At 45.3% G+C, this 17,607-nt stretch overlaps 1 protein-coding gene across 2 annotated transcripts in view; it reads left to right on the forward strand.

Moving 5' to 3' along the window:
- The first annotated feature begins 4,498 nt into the window (after positions 1 to 4,498).
- SLCO4C1 (solute carrier organic anion transporter family member 4C1) overlaps positions 4,499 to 17,607 on the forward strand; it is a 39,704-nt gene continuing 26,595 nt past the window's right edge. Inside the window, exons 1-2 of one of the 2 annotated variants that reach the window (XM_081212386.1) lie at positions 4,499 to 5,607; positions 12,733 to 12,996. In XM_081212386.1, the coding sequence (XP_081068512.1) occupies positions 5,571 to 5,607; positions 12,733 to 12,996 (301 nt within the window). In that variant the 5' untranslated portion in view covers positions 4,499 to 5,570. Of the gene's footprint in view, positions 5,608 to 5,855; positions 6,404 to 12,732; positions 12,997 to 17,607 lie in introns of those variants that run through there. The other variant, XM_081212385.1, reaches the window with a different exon arrangement.

A 17,607-nucleotide genomic window follows, 5' to 3' on the forward strand; every position in this document is an offset into this window, starting at 1 on the left:
TGTGTGTGTGTGTGTGTGTGTGTGTGTGTGTGTGTGTTTGTGTTTGTGTTTGTGTGAAGCAGGCCTACTCCCTCCTGAAAGAGCCTAACCAGCCAGCTGCTCCTATAGCAATGCATATGTACTTCAGCAGCTCTTTAGAAATAGAAATGGGTGCCTAACAGACTTGGCTAGGCCCATTACTGTAACAAAGAAACTGGTTTGACCACTTCAGCAGTTCCTTCCACTTGATGAATTCAGTGGGATTTACCCCTGAGAAAATGTTCCTTGGATTGCCTGAGTATTTTAGCTGGATGAGGGCCAACAGCTGGGGTCAATAGTTCAGTTTCTAACTGAATTTATTTATAAATTCTGGTGTCAATTATTACATATGTTGGGTGCACAAAACTATGCAGCTGAGACGTATGAAATCTGCTAGCTTTCTTTTTCTTTTAAGGTATGCAGTGCCTGTTTTTGGTAGTGTATTGCTATCAAAATGCTGGATCCTGGTTTCTAAGGGCTTATCACACTTCCTCTTGCCCTGTTGCTTTCTCCCAGGGAAAACCGCTCTTTAGTGCTCAGTCGGCACAAGTGGCAATTCAGGTTTTCTCCAGATTGATGGTTGCTCTGATTTAGCATCAAAGAGCAGGTTTTCCCTGGGAAAGGAGTGGGTCAAATGGAAAACTGCTTGGACCCATGGTTTCTAGGCACGGGGCAAGCTGAAGTGTGGATGAGCACTAATTGTTTATATACTTTTTTTGGTGGAGCATAACATTATTTAGCAGGCATATTTATCACCATGGGTGTCTCATCGATTCTGAGCACCTGGAGGAGTCGTGTACTGATCTGAGGATGAACCATAACAAAGTGCTTTTAAGATTAGGAGCAGAGATAATAAAGCAAAGTTCAAAACATGCATGCAGTGAACTGCTCCTTACAACATTCCTGGCTGGTAGATAAAAAAACCACAAAAACAGAAATAAGGTTAAATGTTTACTCCCATCCATTAGAGAAGGGCATTCACCTCGTCTTCTGTGCATGTATTGTTGTGGTTGTTATTTATTAAATTTGCATATCAACCTTCCTCTGTAGATCTCAGGGTAGTTTACAGCATAAAAATACAAGATAAAAACACAAAATACATAATAAGAACAAAAGCAAACCAGGCAGAAACAATATAGGATGTTAGTCAGCCAGAAGCCTGGATGAAGAGGTAAGCTTCCCTGGAGAGAGCATTCCTCGAACAGGGAGCCACTGCGGAAAAGGCCCAGACCTCTCATGGAGGTGGCACATGAAGATGATGATCACAGGGTCTGGGCAAGTTATGCACATCCAGGGGTTTTTCCCCAGCCAGAGCTCACAGAAGCTCAGCTGAGTGCCATTGCCATTCTAAGAGAACAAGAGAGAAGTTCGTGGTGAGTTCCGGCACCTCTTTTTCTGGAAAATAGCACTGTGCACACCTCAATTCTCTTAATAGTGCTTACCTGGATTTGGTTTCCATTGGAAAAGGTCACAGGAGCCATATTGGCATTTTGCAAAAGTGATGTTTATTTACAGCATTAAACATCCCCCCCACACACAGAGAAAAGCCCTGCTGCTCCAACATCAGACCTTCAGGGAAGCACCTGGCAGAAAAGAACTGAGTTCTCTGTGTCTCTCTTGAGCCTCTCCCCGGATTGCAGGCATTTGAATCACAACATTCCTTAACAGGGAGGGAGGCACCTTACTGGAACATTCAAACCACCAGCCAATATTCAGTTTCAGTGGCAGCCCTTGCTTGGCCAAACATTTGGCAAACAATGTGCCTCGAACAAATGATGTACCTGGGCCAGACCTGCATGGCTAATTTCAGGCTCAATAACTCTCAGAATCAAGAATTGGAAGGGATCCTGAGAGATCATCCAAGCAAGCAACACAAAGCAAAACACCAAACTCACCCCTCCTGATGCTGCTTTTCTCTGACAGAAATGAAATGTCAGGTGTTTGTCACACATATTTCCATGTGATGTGTTCTTCAATCCTGAGATCACTTTTATAAAAGATTGGACAAATCCATAATCATGGAGGACGGATGTGATATTCCTAAGCAGCAGAGGGAAGCCTTCAACCTGCAGGACAAATTAGGCCCACTAAGCCTCACGAGTCTGGCTTTTGGGGAAGAGCTAGGCATGGCCACTTTCCCTCCCTTTGTGTCATATTGCCTCAGGTGTAGGACAGGTAAAGCCACAGCAGCAGAGGAAAAACTTGGAACATACAGACCTGGCTTATCACATGAGACTTCAGGAGCCATGGATGGCCAAAGTGGGGAAGGAGTTAACACTGTCCTAACAAACCCATTCTCTTCCTTCCCAGCCTCCCTTTCTCTTTCCCCAGGCTCTGGAATGGGACTGGGCTGCAGAGGAACTAATCCTACTTTATGCAGATGGGGATGGATGAGCAAGAGACAGCTGAAGAGGGCTGGACAGAGAAGGGAAAACAACCCTCACCTACCTACTACTTTCCCCAGCCCTTTCTAGATATATGTGTATGTGTTTGCAGGTGCAAAAACCAAACATATATTATACAGTGCCGGATTTATGTATAAGCTAAACAAGCTATAGCTTAGGGTTCCACTCTCTTGCCCCCCCCCCATTTCACTATTAATATACTTCTTCTTAATTGTATTTCAGTTCAACAATTACTTCGATAAAATACATATTTTGTTATGTGCAAATGGCTTTAGATACCTATTAGGTCCATGTTACCCTATAGCATATATTCAACACAAAAAACAGTGACAATTTGTTGTTGACAAAGGATAGCTGGATATATAAAGGGCCCCATTACCTTCTGTAGTTTAGGGCCTCATCAAACCTAAATCTGCCCCTGCATATATATATATTCAGTTCCCATGCTTCCGATTAATAGAAGGTTATATGTGTAGTTTGCATGCAAGCCTGCAGTTCTCATATGTAACCATATGACACCCATTTTAGGATCTTATGACACTGAGACCAAGGCATGTCCAGAAACAGAAAGTTTAAAGATTTATGAAGTCAAAGAATACCACCAATTAATAATTCAAGCAATTTACTGTAATAAAAGTGAATCAGCATATTTATTTAAATGATGTAAGGAAGAAACAGTTAACACAGATATTCATAACAAGTAGCTCAGTTGGTAGAGCATGAGACGCTTAATCTCAGGATTGTAAATTCAAGCCCCACATTGGACAAAAGGCCCCTGCATTGCAGGGGGTTGGGCTGGATGACCCTTGGCGTCCTTTCCAACTCTAGAATTCCATGTTTCTTTGATTCTACGATAAGCAATACATGACCAAACAGGCTACATTTCAAAGGAGTGAAGCTATCAGCATCCACGGAGAAAGGAGGATGCTGTGAAACTGCCCAGGGAAAGATGGGGGAAGCGACAGAGATGTTGACAGGAAGGAGAGGGGAGCCTGTGGCTGAATGAGTGAAGGTGTTCTCAGAAAGAAAATGGACATTGACTTGAACCACTTGCTTTAGGAAAAGAAAGGGAGATTTCTAGAACAGGAGAAAGAGAGTAGATCACCCCGAGAAAGGGGCTTGTGATTGGGCTTGAAAGAAGAATATAGGAGAAGAGGAAAGAGAGTGGGGGGCTGACCTGTCAGTGAGACTGCGTGCAATATTTGTTCATATTTCTGTGAGTTTTGCATTTGATGTAGTAGGTGAGTTCCTCTTCAGCGACAGAGAGTGATAGAGAAGAGGAGAAGGATGGAGGTCCTGAGGAGAGTTCTTGTATTGGAAAGAAAGTCTGTTTTCAGATTGAAAACATTCCTAGTTGTTATGGTGGAAAGCAACCGATTTTATGAGTGTTTAATGATTAAAATGAAAGCAAAGACTAAAAAAAAGTTGGTTTCCTGTCTTATCAAACTCAGGGTGTCTATATAACTGGGTTGAGAGGTGATAACCTATCTGAAGAGCTTGTCCCTTCCTGATCTAACAATAGGAAGCTAAACATTAACTGTGATCATACCTGTCTGTCATTTCTAAGTGGGAGACTTAATTTTCCAGTTTAACGAGCAACCCAAGAAGGGTCACAGCGGGCCACAAATTAACAGCTGCCAATCAACAATTATCCCCTGGGAGGCTTACAAGCACAACACCATTAAAAATACAATAAGTATATAATATTTAAAGTCAACAACCAACAGCAAAAGACAGAAAAGAAAAATCCACAGGAAAAAAGCCCTCACAAGAGACTTTGCTAGCATCCACCAGTGATACAAGCAAATTATGCCTATTTTCCATGTTTAGAAACATAGAATTGTAGAGTTGGAAGGGACCAAGAGGGTCATCTAGTCCAACCCCCTGCAATGGAGGAGTCCTTTGCTCAACACGGGGCTCAAACCCACCTGAGATTAAGTCTCATGCTAGTAACTGAGCTGAGCTGAGCTAGTAACTTGAAGGATCAGATACAATTTGTTTAAAATTTGAGTTGCCAACACTTAGATCAAAGTGGATATCCAACACATCTGATAACAAGGAAGGGGGAGAGAAACACATACATAGCAAGCTTCAGTATTCCTTGCTTCTGTCAGTAATTCCACATGAAATCAGTGGAAGTAGCCATATTGTAAACCTGGACTCTCCCTTTCTTCCCAAAGGTTAGAGGTGATATAGCATTGATATCTCATGATCATATTCAGAAGGAATGTGGATTGCAGCAGTCGAGAACCTCTGACCCTCCAGGTATTTCTGAACTACAACTCCTGTCAGCCCTAGCAAACATGGCCAATGCCAGGGGATGATGGCACTTGCAGTTCAGCAACACCTGAGCGCCAAAGGCTCCCCATATGTCATGCCTTGGGCTGTGTGCACATTAGTGTTTACTCTGGCTCCATTGTGCTCCCACCACTGGCGTCTGCAGCTGTATGCACATGGCGTTAGCCACAATCCATCTATATCCTGTGGCTTCTTGAGAAATACTCAGGTACTTTCCCTTAAAGGAGCTGTTGAGCCGTGGTGCGTACATTTCAGGCAGCTGTTGCGCATGCGCAGATGACAACACATGCACAAATGGCAAGAGGAAACAAATCAAGTATTGGGCAACCAAATGAAGATGCCCCCTCCATCTCTCTGGTGTGTTGAACATGGTAAGAAAGCGACTTGAAACCAGCAGGGGCAGGGAAACTACCTCACTGTGTTTCAAGCATCAAATGTGCCCTCAGCCTCACTCCTGGTCCAAATCAGCCTGGTTGCCATGGCGTCCCTGACCAACTGCCACTCTTAACTGTCACCAAGCAGGCTGCCTGCGACATTCCAGAAGGGCTCCTTCTCCTGCAATAGTTAATTTCTTCTTTTTTTAACCCATTCTGCTTGCCATTTGTGGCAGCTTTATTTATTCATTTAAAAAGCTGGATTACGTTTGCCCCTGGCCCATTGATTCCATAGGAGCCGAATAAACAAATATATCTTAGGCATGCCTATACTCGCATACCCGTTTGCAACATGTTCACATGCGCTTCACCTGCTTAGGGATGCGGCAACATGGCAAGGGCTGTGAGTTTCATGAGGAAAGAAATCTGGGGAGCTGAGTGGCAGTTCTAAACAAAAACAAAAACACCTTAGGAGATGCAACATTTAGCGTGGACGTTGGTGACACCTACAGGTTCCCTGTTCTTTATTTCTTTTATTCCTTGAAGAATCTGAAACTATTGGAAGGCAGTGTGTGTGTGTGTGTGTGTGTGTGTGTGTGAGAGAGAGAGAGAGAGAGAGAGAGAGAGAGAGAGAGAGAGAGGGACGTCCACCAGGAAGAAAGTGGTTCTGTTGTTCTTATTTGTGGCCTTTTGCCCCTCAGGCTGCGCCCTGCGCGCCTTTTCCTCACGCGCAGGTGAGCCGAACGAGGACAACCGTCGCCTTGGCCATGTGAGCGAGGGAAAACGCGCGCGCACACAAAACTGGTCATTCCAGCAGAGCCACGCTCGCTCGCCATCTCTCCCCAAGAGGTCCCCACCTCCCGGGGAGTTTCATCCTCGGGTTTCTGCAGCTCCTCCCGGTTCCTTAAACCGGGACGGTCTCCTTGCCACACCGCCTGCTGTTCTCTTTCCATTTCTCTCCGCGCACCGAGGCTGCTGCTGCTGGGACCCGGCGGCCTCGAGTCTCCGGAGACGGTGGTGGGTGGGGAAGTCGGTGGCAGGTGCTTCAGGTCCTTCCTGGGCTGAGCGCCATGAAGGAAGATGGCGTGGACAACCCGGCTTTCGAGCCTTCCAGCCCGGAGGGCGCCGAGCACAAGCGGGCGGCGCTCTCCTCTGGCCGCCTCGGCCATCCGGCGTTGGCCGCGTCCTGCAGTTTGGACCCGGAGGAGCACCTCTGCGGCATCGGCAGGTTCGCGCCCGCCGCGCTGCAGGTCTGCAACAACCCCAAGGGCTACTTGCTCTTCTACAGTCTCCTCTCCATCTTCCAAGGTGAGGAGAAAAGAAGGCAGAGGGGTTTTCTCTCCCCCCCCTCAGGAGACGGAGATTTCCCCCCGCAAGGCTTCCAAGGCGTGCGTGGTCAAGTGCGCCCTTGTGGCGCATGGGTTGCGGTGGTGTGGAGGAAGGCGGATGGAAAAGAAAGTGCAAGTAGAAGGGGGGGGGGGGAGAGGATTCAGATCAAATGCCTGGGATAGCTCAGTTGGTAGAGAATGAAACTCCTTATTTCAGGTTTCAGCCCCATGGTCCCTTCCAACTGTACAATTCGATGGTTTGATGAAACTATAAATTCCTCCTCCACCTGCACCCTGACCACCTCCCCAAACATAGGAGCCAACTCCTTGGGGGACCAAGACCCCTTGAATATTTATTGATGGGCATTGCCATTCAGATGGTATGTGTGCACCATGTCTTGTGATCTGCGATGCGGGGTGGGGTTTACCTGCCCTCCATATTTAAGTTGGCACCCCTGCCCCCCAATCATGGGTATCCTTCAAGGTTGTGCATTGAAGGGATCTCTCGTATTTCACTGTGGGCAAGATTTTGGCAATGCACGTGGTTGGACTAAAATTCACTAGATGACTTTTGGGGTCCCTTCCAACTCGATGATTCTATAATTATATGCACATCACTGGTTCAGGGTTTTGGGGCATCACAAACTGAATCCGGCCACTGGTCCTTCTAGTAGGCTTAGTGTGACCTATACCAGGAGTGGCCAACCTAGATTTGTAGAGTTGGAAGAGACGCTAAGGATCATCTAACCCAAACCTCTTCAATGCAGGAATATGCAGCCATCCCATATTGGAATTGAACCTTCAACTTTGGCTTTATTGCCACCACACTCTAATCAACTAAACAACCCAGATGTTGCTGGGCTCTCAGCTCCTACCAACCCTGACATCACAGACCATTTATTTTATTATTTTTATTTATTTCATCACATTTATACCTCACTCACCTTTTTTTCTGCAAGGAGCCAGAGGTGGCAAATGGGGTTCTCCCTCCCATCTCATTTAATCCGCAAAACAGCACTGTGGGGTAGGTTATGCGGAGAGGCAGCGATTGGCTCAAGTGAGGTACCTGGCTGAGTGAAGATTTCAACCCTGGTCTCACAGCCCCTGGTCTGACACTTTAACCAATATTCCACTCTGGGTTTTGTCAGGGATGATGAGAGGTGTGGTCCAACCATATCTGGAGGGCAGTGGGTTAGCCCCCTGCCCCAGCCTACACTAACTCCAATGTTTCAGAGCGAGTTCTTTCTTTCCATATGTGGAGATTGAAACTGGGATCTTTTGTGTTCTCCCACTAAGCTAAGTTGGCTCCAATTTGTCCCTGCTGCAGCAGCAATGTGAGTGAGCAACTCAGCCACTGCTCTTTATTCAGAGGAAGCAGGCAGGTGAGGGGTGGCTGCAACTGCTCCTTGTGGCCGCTGCTCGCTCACTCCCCAGTGGTGGAGCTCTCTGTTACCCCAGTGGCGTAGCGTGGGGGGTGCAGGGGGTGCCGGCCGCACCGGGCGCAACATCTGGGGGTTAGGGTTAGGGGGCACAAATCCAGGGGTTAGGGGCGCAAATCCAGGGGTTAGGGGGCGCAAATTACTTGCCTTGCCCTGGGTGCTGACAACCCACGCTACGCCACTGTGTTACCCTCATGCTGGATAGCTCGGTTGGTTAGAGCAAGGTGCTGAAAATGCCAAGATGGCAAATTTGATCCCCACATGGGATGGCTGTATATTCCTGCACTGCAGAGGGTTGGACTAGATGAACCTTGGAGTCCCTTCCAACCTCTACAATTCTATGATTCTGTGAAATGTATGGATGGACAACGTGTGTATTATCTTTATGTATTTGTTTCATTTCTGAATGAACTCCAATGAACTCATGGCACTGTACATCGTTCTCTCCCCTCACCATTTGTCCTCACAGCACCCTTGCAAGGTAGTTTACGCTGACAGATCACGACTGGCGAAAAATTACCCCGTTCGGTTAATGGCTAAGGGGGAATTTGAACCTGGGTCTCCCAGGTCCTGGTTCAACACTCTAACCAGCAATCCATCCAGGCTTTAACATCTGTGATCTGTAAAATAAAATGAGACTGCAGTCCTATTTAAAATAGGCTGCATGCCTATTTAAAACCAACAAAATGAAAAAAGGCCTTTATCGGAGAATATACCTCTTCATATGAAATATACTAGAAATCTGTAGGACAAAGCTCTTAGTGAGAAGGCCATAACGTCTCCTTACCACCACCACCTACTTCCCTACCTGCCAGAGAACCAACTACAGTGGTGCCTCGCAAGACGAAAAGAATCCGCTCTGTGATTCTCTTTGTCTAGCGGTTTTTTCGTCTTGCGAAGCAAGCCCATTGAAGGATTAGCGGATTAGCGCTATTAGCGGCTTTTAGCGGCTTTTGGCGGCTTTTAGCGGCTTTTAGCGGCTTTTAGCGGCTTTTAGCGGCTTATCTGCTGATCGGATCAGCTGATAAGTGGCTTAGTGGCTTAGAAAAAGGGGGGGGGAGGGAAAAAACCAGCAGGAACTCACAAGACATTGTCGTCTTGCGAAGCAAGCCCATAGGAAATTCGTTTTGCGAAGCACCTCCAAAACGGAAAACTCTTTCGTCTAGCGAGTTTTCCGTCTTGCGAGGCATTTGTCTTGCAGGGCACCACTGTATCTCTTAATCCTTTACTGACACCCTGTGGGAGGCTGGGCAGAGGGCCAATCCTTTCAACTTCCACTCGCTTGCCTAGTTTAAGTGTGATGGAGAAAAAACAAGGCAGCTCCCACTGCCTGGGGCAAAGACACAAACACAACACAGTGGAAGATGCAACCCACACACAATCATGGCACCAAGAAATATATTTTTTTGGGGGGAGGGAAGGGGCCACAGAAATAGCAAAGCATATTTCTAGGTGGGCAAGTTGTGTCCCAGAAGTTAACATAAAGTAAAACAAAAGTATATTTTAATGGAGGTCCGGCAATGGGAGGGCAAATGTGGGGGTGAGCTGCTTGTCCCCTCTCCCCCCTTCTGGCACCACCCATACACCCACTGGAGGGAGATTCTTCCAGAAGCAGTGTGAGTCACTCAGGTGTTGGTGCCACCATGTCTTCCTGAGGCCCATGCCAAGCCTGCTGATGTTGCCAGCCTGTTACCACACTCTTGTGCTATGTGTTAAATTGGCTAACAGTTCAGGAAGTGCTCTGGTGTCCTTTGACAGTTGTGGAGATGAAGGTACTTTTTGCAGGTGCAACTTTCCCCTGCCAAGTCCTGGAATGACCTGCTGAAAACAATGGTTCAAGGTGCAGGAGGAAGGTTGACTCTCTGAGCTCAGGGACACTCAAAGCTATTGGGTTCAGCAGAATCACCTCCCCAGTTTTATAGCCACAACTTTGGATTTGAATCTTCACTATGTGTAATGGGAATTGGGGTTGCTTGTGCGTAAACTGCGAACTGCTCCAAGCTAGTTGTATAGCTAAAACTTTCCCTGGTTTGACAGCCCTTGAAACACGATTGTCTTAGTCACTGGCAGAATCCGTGAGTGGGCGTCTCCTAAATTTCTTCCAACATAGAAATTCTTTGATGCCCAGTCTCCTCCTAGATTCTCTGCGCGGAAGCCTTCTGCGCAGCGTGGGCGTGCCAAGCGGAGGTCCAGTGCTCTCTCCGCTGATTTCACTGGAAGAGTCTCGGAGCCTCCTCTCTGCAGTATTCTCCACCTTTCCTTCCTCCTGGTGTCCCCTGGATTTCCTTCCCCAGAGGAAGCTCTCTCTCTCTCCTTGCTAGTTCCCTCCCCTGCATCAGTGGAGCGTCTTACCTCTCCTCTCGCCTCTGATGGCAGTTCCCTGACACTATGTTTACAGATATGACTGGCAATTTTTATTAGTCTTCCAAGGTGGTAGTAATGCGATATTGAGTATACACCAGCAACTGACTGTCTCTTGCTAAGAGATCGAATTTCACAAGGACAGTTCTTGCGTTACAATGGCAGCTTTGTTGCACTTCCTTGTGGCTCTGTCCCATATCGCTCTGGTAATATTTGTATGCAGAAAATCACATGAGGTGGATTGATTGAAGATAAAGTTTCTTCCATCAGTCTGTTACACACAATTTCCTATACAGTGGTACCTCGGGTTACATACACTTCAGGTTACATACACTTCAGGTTACAGACTCCGCTAACCCAGAAATAGTACCTCGGCTTAAGAACTTTGCTTCAGGATGAGAACAGAAATTGGGCTCCAGCGGCGCGGCAGCAGCAGGAGGCCCCATTAGCTAAAGTGGTGCTTCAGGTTAAGAACAGTTTCAGGTTAAGAACGGACCTCCGGAATGAATTAAGTACTTAACCTGAGGTACCTCTGTATGCAAGACATAGCAGAAACAGTGTGGGATGGAGCCGTAAGGCAGTATCACCCACACCAGAGGTGATGGGACCTTGTGTTACTCAAAGTAGAAGCGAATTGAAGTCTCCCATCCTTCTCTCATATTGAGTTGAGGTTGTTCTGAGGGATGGGTTCATTTCTTAACCCTGTCCCTCCCACTTTCTTTCCCGCTTTTAAGGGCACTGAACCCAAATCTTGCCTCTCTTCGTTGTGGTTGTGGATGAGCTTTGTCCCACACATTAGATTAAATGTTAGGAAAGCGAACAACGCATAGGCACGTTTTTGTTGCTTCAGGAATCATACATAGCCAAAGACTTTCTACAAGGCATGATGTGTCACATCAGTGGGCAGAGGGCCTGAAAAACAAGTTCTGCCTATTGGCCTAAGCAGTTTATAGAGATTGCAATTCATTTACAATTCTACATCTGTAACGTCAAAAGAGACAATTTAGAACTGGGCAGCTGCATGACCAGAATGAGGCTGACCTGAAAAGTTGCAATACTAGAGCTGCTTAACTGAGTTGTATTACAGACCAGTCTTTGGGATCTTTTAGACTCAAAGTTAGATGGTTATATTCATATATCTTACAAAATCATTTAAAAGTAATATAATTAATTAGGAGTTCAATTGAACTTTTGAGAAAACTTCCATGTTATTGGGCTGACATTGCAGTACAATGGTACCTCGGGTTACAAACTTAATTCGTTCCGGAGGTCCATTCTTAACCTGAAACCGTTCTTAACCTGAGGCGTGCTTTCGCTAATGGGCCCTCCTGCTGACACTGCACTGCTGGTGCGCAATTTCTGTTCTCATCGTGGGGCAAAGTTTGTAACCCAAGGTACTACTTCCAGGTTAGCAGAGTTTGTAACCTGAAGCGTTTGTAACCCGAGGTACCACTGTACTGCATTCCAGAACAGATGGCATGAAAGCATGTTGGTCTTACGGGGCTTTGTAGGGAATAAAACTTGCTAATTTTTAAGATTATTAATTATTCTTTAGTGGGAACCCTGATTATACAAAATAATAGAGTAGTTGCCCATGAAGAGCTAATTGCACAAGTAATTTGTTTAACAAATGAATAATGCAATTTAAGAATTCTTGCTTGCAAGCTTTGAAGTCATAGTCCAAACTTTCTTTTAATCCACCAAGGTGTTGGACAGTTGGACAGCAGTGTTTTTGAAGACAGCTCTGTGTACATACCATACATTTAAATATTAAAGAATCTCGGGAGCTATAGTTTACCCCTCACAGAGCTATAGGTCCCAGGACTCTTTAAGAAATCACAGCTCCCAATATTGTTTTCTTGGTGTGTGTTTGTGATGTGCTTTAAGTATACAGGGTGTATGCAACTCTTAAAGTGACAGGACAACCACAGCAAATGGCAAAAATGACAATAGGCAGCTTTCATAGGAAATTGACTCAGACCATGGGCTGAATAACTGTCTGCAGTGACTGGCAGCAGTGGCGGTAGGCAAAGGTGTAGTGCAGAGGAGGGAAGAGGTGGCAGTACCGGCATGTGCCACTTCGAAAATGCATTGGTGGCAACAAATATGGGTGAATGTGCCCTATTATAGTGAATGGCAGTACTTAACAAAAACAATTTATCTCGATTCCGCCCCCACCTCCGGCATTTATATACTGCTTAATCATTTGCATTTCTAAGCAGTGTCTGAAATGGTGAATCGATAAATAACACACACGCATACACCCAAGCTCCCACTAATTCACTGTGTATATTTTGGCTCAAATCATTGTACCAATTTCACAATAATAAAATACTTTGGGGGAACAATACTGACGTATAAAGAGCAGAACGTTACCCAGCCCGTGTTGTTGTTGGCGGCATCTGTCTGTCTTGCAAGACAAGGAAGCCCATGTAGAAAGGTGCTATCATTATTAAAAAAAAATCGATGTATCCTTCTATTATCTGATTTTATTTCTCTTTTCTTTTAGGCATTGTGGTAAATGGACTGGTAAACGTGAGCATTTCCACCATTGAGAAGCGTTATGATTTGAACAGCTCCCTCACTGGCATAATCTCCTCTGGCTATGACATTTCCTTCTGTTTGCTCTGCCTTTTTATATCCTTCTACGGAGAAAGAGGGCACAAACCAAGATGGCTGGCCTTTGCATCTTTCTTGATAGCACTAGGAGCACTTGTTTTTTGCTTGCCACATTTTACTGCTGGACCATATATATATGGGGAAAAAGCAGAAGGTAAGTTCTTATGTTTTAAATGTTTCTTTCATTGTCATTTTGAAGTTATGGATCCTGGATATAGTGTGTGTGTGTGTGTGTGTGTGTGTGTGTGTGTGTGTGTGTGTATGTGTATCTCTATCTATCTATCTATCTATCTATCTATCTATCTATCTATCTATCGATGTATCATCTAAACCAAGGGTCAGCAACCTTTTTCAGCCATGGGCCAGTCCACCGTCCCTCAGACCATGTGGTAGGCTGGACTCTCTCTCTCTCTCTCTCTCTCTCTCTCTCTCTCTCTCTCTCTCTCTTTTGGGGGGGATGACTGAATTCCTATGCCCCACAAATAACCCAGAGATGATAAAAGCACACATTCTACTCATGGAAAAACACCAGGCAGGCCCCACAAATAACCCAGAGATGCATTTTAAATAAAAGGACACATTCTACTCATGTAAAAACACACTGATTCCTAGACCATCCGCGGGCCAGATTGAGAAGGTGATTGGGCCGCATCCGGCCCACGGGCCTTAGGTTGCCTACCCCTGATCGAAACACAAGTTGAATTTATACATTTCGTATACAGACATACCTGGGATCTCAAAAGCCTTGCGAACAAATCGGCTCCCAAATGATTGAAACTCGGAAGTGAGTGTTCCAGTTTTCGAACAATTTTCAGAAGCCGTGCCTTGGTTTTCGAATGGTTTCCCACCCCCTCCTTTTTATACCTGAGATTAACAACATTTGTCTATGGGGTTTTCTTGTTTTGCTTAGTGTCAAATTTACCTTTATGTAAAAGCCAATAGATGGATTCCACCATGCTCATAAAATAAGACCCATTGACTGCTCTGTCAGTAGAGATTCAGCAGGTGCCTTCTGTTTCAACCTTTAAATGCCTGCTGATAAATTTTCTATACTGCCCAGCTTTATGCAGGCAATTTAGATGAAAGCTGTGAGGTTTTCACTGTATATCAGTATCATAGTCATGAACCGCTTTGTTGTTGTTTTTAGGATATAGCAGTATTTGAATAGATTGATACAGTGGTGCCCCGCAAGACGAATGCCTCGCAAGACGGAAAACTCGCTAGACGAAAGAGTTTTCCGTTTTGGAGGTGCTTCGCAAAACGAATCTCCTATGGGCTTGCTTCCTAAGATGAAAATGTCTTGCGAGTTCCTGCGGGTTTTTTTTCCTTTCCCCGCCCTTTTTCTAAGCTGCTAAGCCGCTTATCAGCTGATCCGATAAGCCGATAAGGCGCTAAAAGCCGCTAATAGCGCTAATAGCGCTAATCCGCTAATCCGTCAATGGGCTTGCTTCGCAAGACGAAAAAACCGCTAGATGAAGAGAATCACAGAACGGATTCTTTTCGTCTTCCGAGGCACCACTGTACATAAATACATAGAATGATGCTATCATAATCAATAATGTGAACCTAAGGTGGGGCTATGCAGAGGAAGGGGTGATTTGGACTGCTTTCTACTCTGAGTTATTCATGAAGAAGTAAACAGATTATAATTTGGTAGGGGTGGTGAGGGCATGACAGCAGGGTTGAGAGCACACATGACACCCACTCCACTGTTTCCTGCTCTCACACAGCAGTATTTATTAACCACAGGCTCTCCTGCCAGGGAGTCTGCATCCCAGGACTTTGTAACCAGAGACAGGCCTGAGAGACTCTGAATGTGCACCTTTGTCTAACTCCAGTGAACTCCATCTGCTCCTATTACTTAGAGTTCCCTTGAATTGTCTACCTGCCTGGTTTTGTCTTAGTGGCTTTCTCCCTTCTTTTCCTTGTTCCTCTTAAATTTCCCTCTCTCTCTCTCTCTCTGGCCTGTTGGCTTTTGTAGTTCCTTTCATCAAACTCGCTTTTAAAACTAAAAGCAGTTTGCAGCCCAGACTAGGGAGAGCTGCTGGAAGACAATAAATGCCAGAAATGGGTGCAGATTTGTTTTTTTAAGTGTGTTGCACGCAGTGTTTGCACTTGCTGAATTTTTTAAAATTAGATACCCTTTTACGTATTTCTGATTCTTAAGGGTGTATGTAATATATGCATTATCACCTAAATATTTAGCATGGTGGTCCTTTAAGAGACCACTTTTCTTTTCTTTTTAACCTTTAAGAGAAACAGCTATGACCCAGAAGGCCAGCTCAGAGAGGTAATGCCTGGGTGAAGAAGTTAAATACCTAGTCTGTGAGAGCTTCCAAGCCTCATCAAAAATAAAAATGGTCTTCTGCCATTAGCTGACTTGTAGTGAGTTTCTGCATGAAGAGCAGAAGACAACACAAAGCAGAGATGGCCCACCCGTTGCCTCAAGTGGCAGATCCATCCACTGGTGGTGGATCCACTCGCCCTCCGCCCGCCCACCCACCCACCCACCTGAATGCCACGACTGCCACCCACCTCCCTTTACTCGCCAGGCCGCCTCAGGCGGTGTGAATGCGTGCGGCAGCATTCTTAATTTTGCCTAAGGTGGCAAAACATCCTGGACTAGCTTGACACAAAAGGTGTCTCAGTTAATTCTTAAAGTTATGTTTTAAGATGCTCCCAGTGCATAGATGTCAACTTTCAGATTTGAAAATAAGGGATCAGCAGCCTCGAAAATAAGGGATCAGCAGGGACAGTCTACAGGACATTTAATAATCTGGGATAGCAGTGGGAAGCAGCGGGAAATGGTGCTGGAATAAGGGAATTTCCCGCAAAAAAAAAGGGAAGGTTGACAGCTATGTCCCAGTGTTATAACATATAAATGGCATAATTGTACTATTGCATTGCATTATTAGCACCACCATTTTAACCAAGGCTATGGAGCCTCTATATCCCATAACAGAGGGGAAAAAGGGAACCCAAACGGTCGGAATAGGCCACTTCAATCTAAGCATCTCACTTCTTGCAGTTTAGAGACCATTACGTTTTCGGCTGCCTACCAGCAAACCAAAGCTGTTGATGTAAATGAAAGTTAACCTCCCACAGTTGCAATGAAATATTGTTTGTGAAAGAAGTGGTCTCCATAAGGGTGTTTCCCGCTGCTCCTCTTTAGCTCCCCTTTATTTTCTTGTTGGTTCTTTTTACAAGTGGATTGTCGTGAAATTCTGTAATCTTCTTATTCTGTGAGAATCTGGCAGAAGAAAACATAATCCTATTACTCTTTATCATAAGTGGAGTTAATGAGTGCTGGGAAAGGTTGCCTAGTAGGGAAGGATCCAACATCTTTGAATAGGTGCCTGACAGAGAGCATTGCAAACACAGCTCTGTAGTCAACCGGCTGCTTGGAAAGAGGCCACATTGAGTTTCAGAACAGGTTGCCCCACTGAGAGGCTCGTTGGCTGAAGAGTGCGGGGAAAAATACTTGAACTGAACTAAAAGAAATTATAAATACTACATCTAATGGCTGGCATTCAAGATTCTGGTCTATAGGCTGTGTACACACCATAGCTTTAAATCATATTCAAAACACATTCTTTCCCTCAAAGAGTTACGCTAAGTGCAGTTTACCCCTTGCAGAGTTGCAATTCCCAGCAACCCTTAACAAACCACAGTGCCCATAATTCTTTGAGAGAAAGAATGTGCTTCAAATGTGCTTTAAAGGTGTAGTGTGTACACAGGGTAAGTTTGTTATAGCTCCTTAGCTAGTGTTAGGCAGTTGGTATGGTAGATATCAATAGGGTTTCATATATTTCAGTCACTGAGGAACACCTGCCGCCCCAAACAAAGTAAATGAAGTGCAGTAGAATGAGGCTTTAGTAGACTTTCAGATGGGGAAGAGTCAAATTAATACGTCTATTTGAGGCATCATCTTTTAGCCCAGTGGTCAAGCACGTTTCATCTTCATTGATATCGGATGACACAGACTCGCTTTTCCCCATTATACATTCAAACTGGCAAGGTTTTTAGGAGGATAAATTGCCACACAAATGAGGTTAGCAGAGCAGGGTTAGAGTTCAGGCACTCTTCAAGACAACCTCACTAAGGACATAAGGAGAGCTCTGCTGGATCAGACTAAGGCTGATCTCATCCAGCATTCTGTTCTCACCATGGCCAAGCAGATGCCAACCAGAAGCCTGCAAGCCGGACCTGAGCACAAGAGTGAACGCCACAGGTGGGATTCTCAGTCACTCAGAGGCAGATGACTCTGCTCTATCAACTAAATATCTAGCAGCGGAGGTAGACCACAGCCATTGTGGTCAGCTGCTGCTGATAGCCTTATCCTCCATGAAATTGTTTATTCCTTTTTCAAAGCCCTCCTAGTTGGTGCCCATCACTGGCTCTTGGGGAGAGTGCCCTCTTTGTGGGCTTCTCCTAGGCAGCTGGCTAACCACTTTGAGAACAGGATACAGGACTAGATGGACCTTTGTCCCGATTCTGAATCTTCCAGCATCCAACTTCAATGGACAGCTGTGACTCTTAGTATCATGAGAGATGGAGAAAAACTTGCTTTACACTTTCTCCATGCCATGCAAAATTATATACATCATTATCATTTTCCCACGTAGATTTTCTCCAAACTAACCCCCCCCCCCAAAAAAAGAACAGTGTAACCTTTCCTCATAGGGGACTTGCTCTTGGACCTTGTTTCAGCACCATCATATACTTCTTGAGATGCAGTGGTTGGAACTATGCACAGTATTCCAAG

Source organism: Podarcis bocagei (assembly GCF_964188305.1).
Source record: "Podarcis bocagei genome assembly, chromosome: 11".
Lineage (NCBI taxonomy): Eukaryota > Metazoa > Chordata > Lepidosauria > Squamata > Lacertidae > Podarcis > Podarcis bocagei.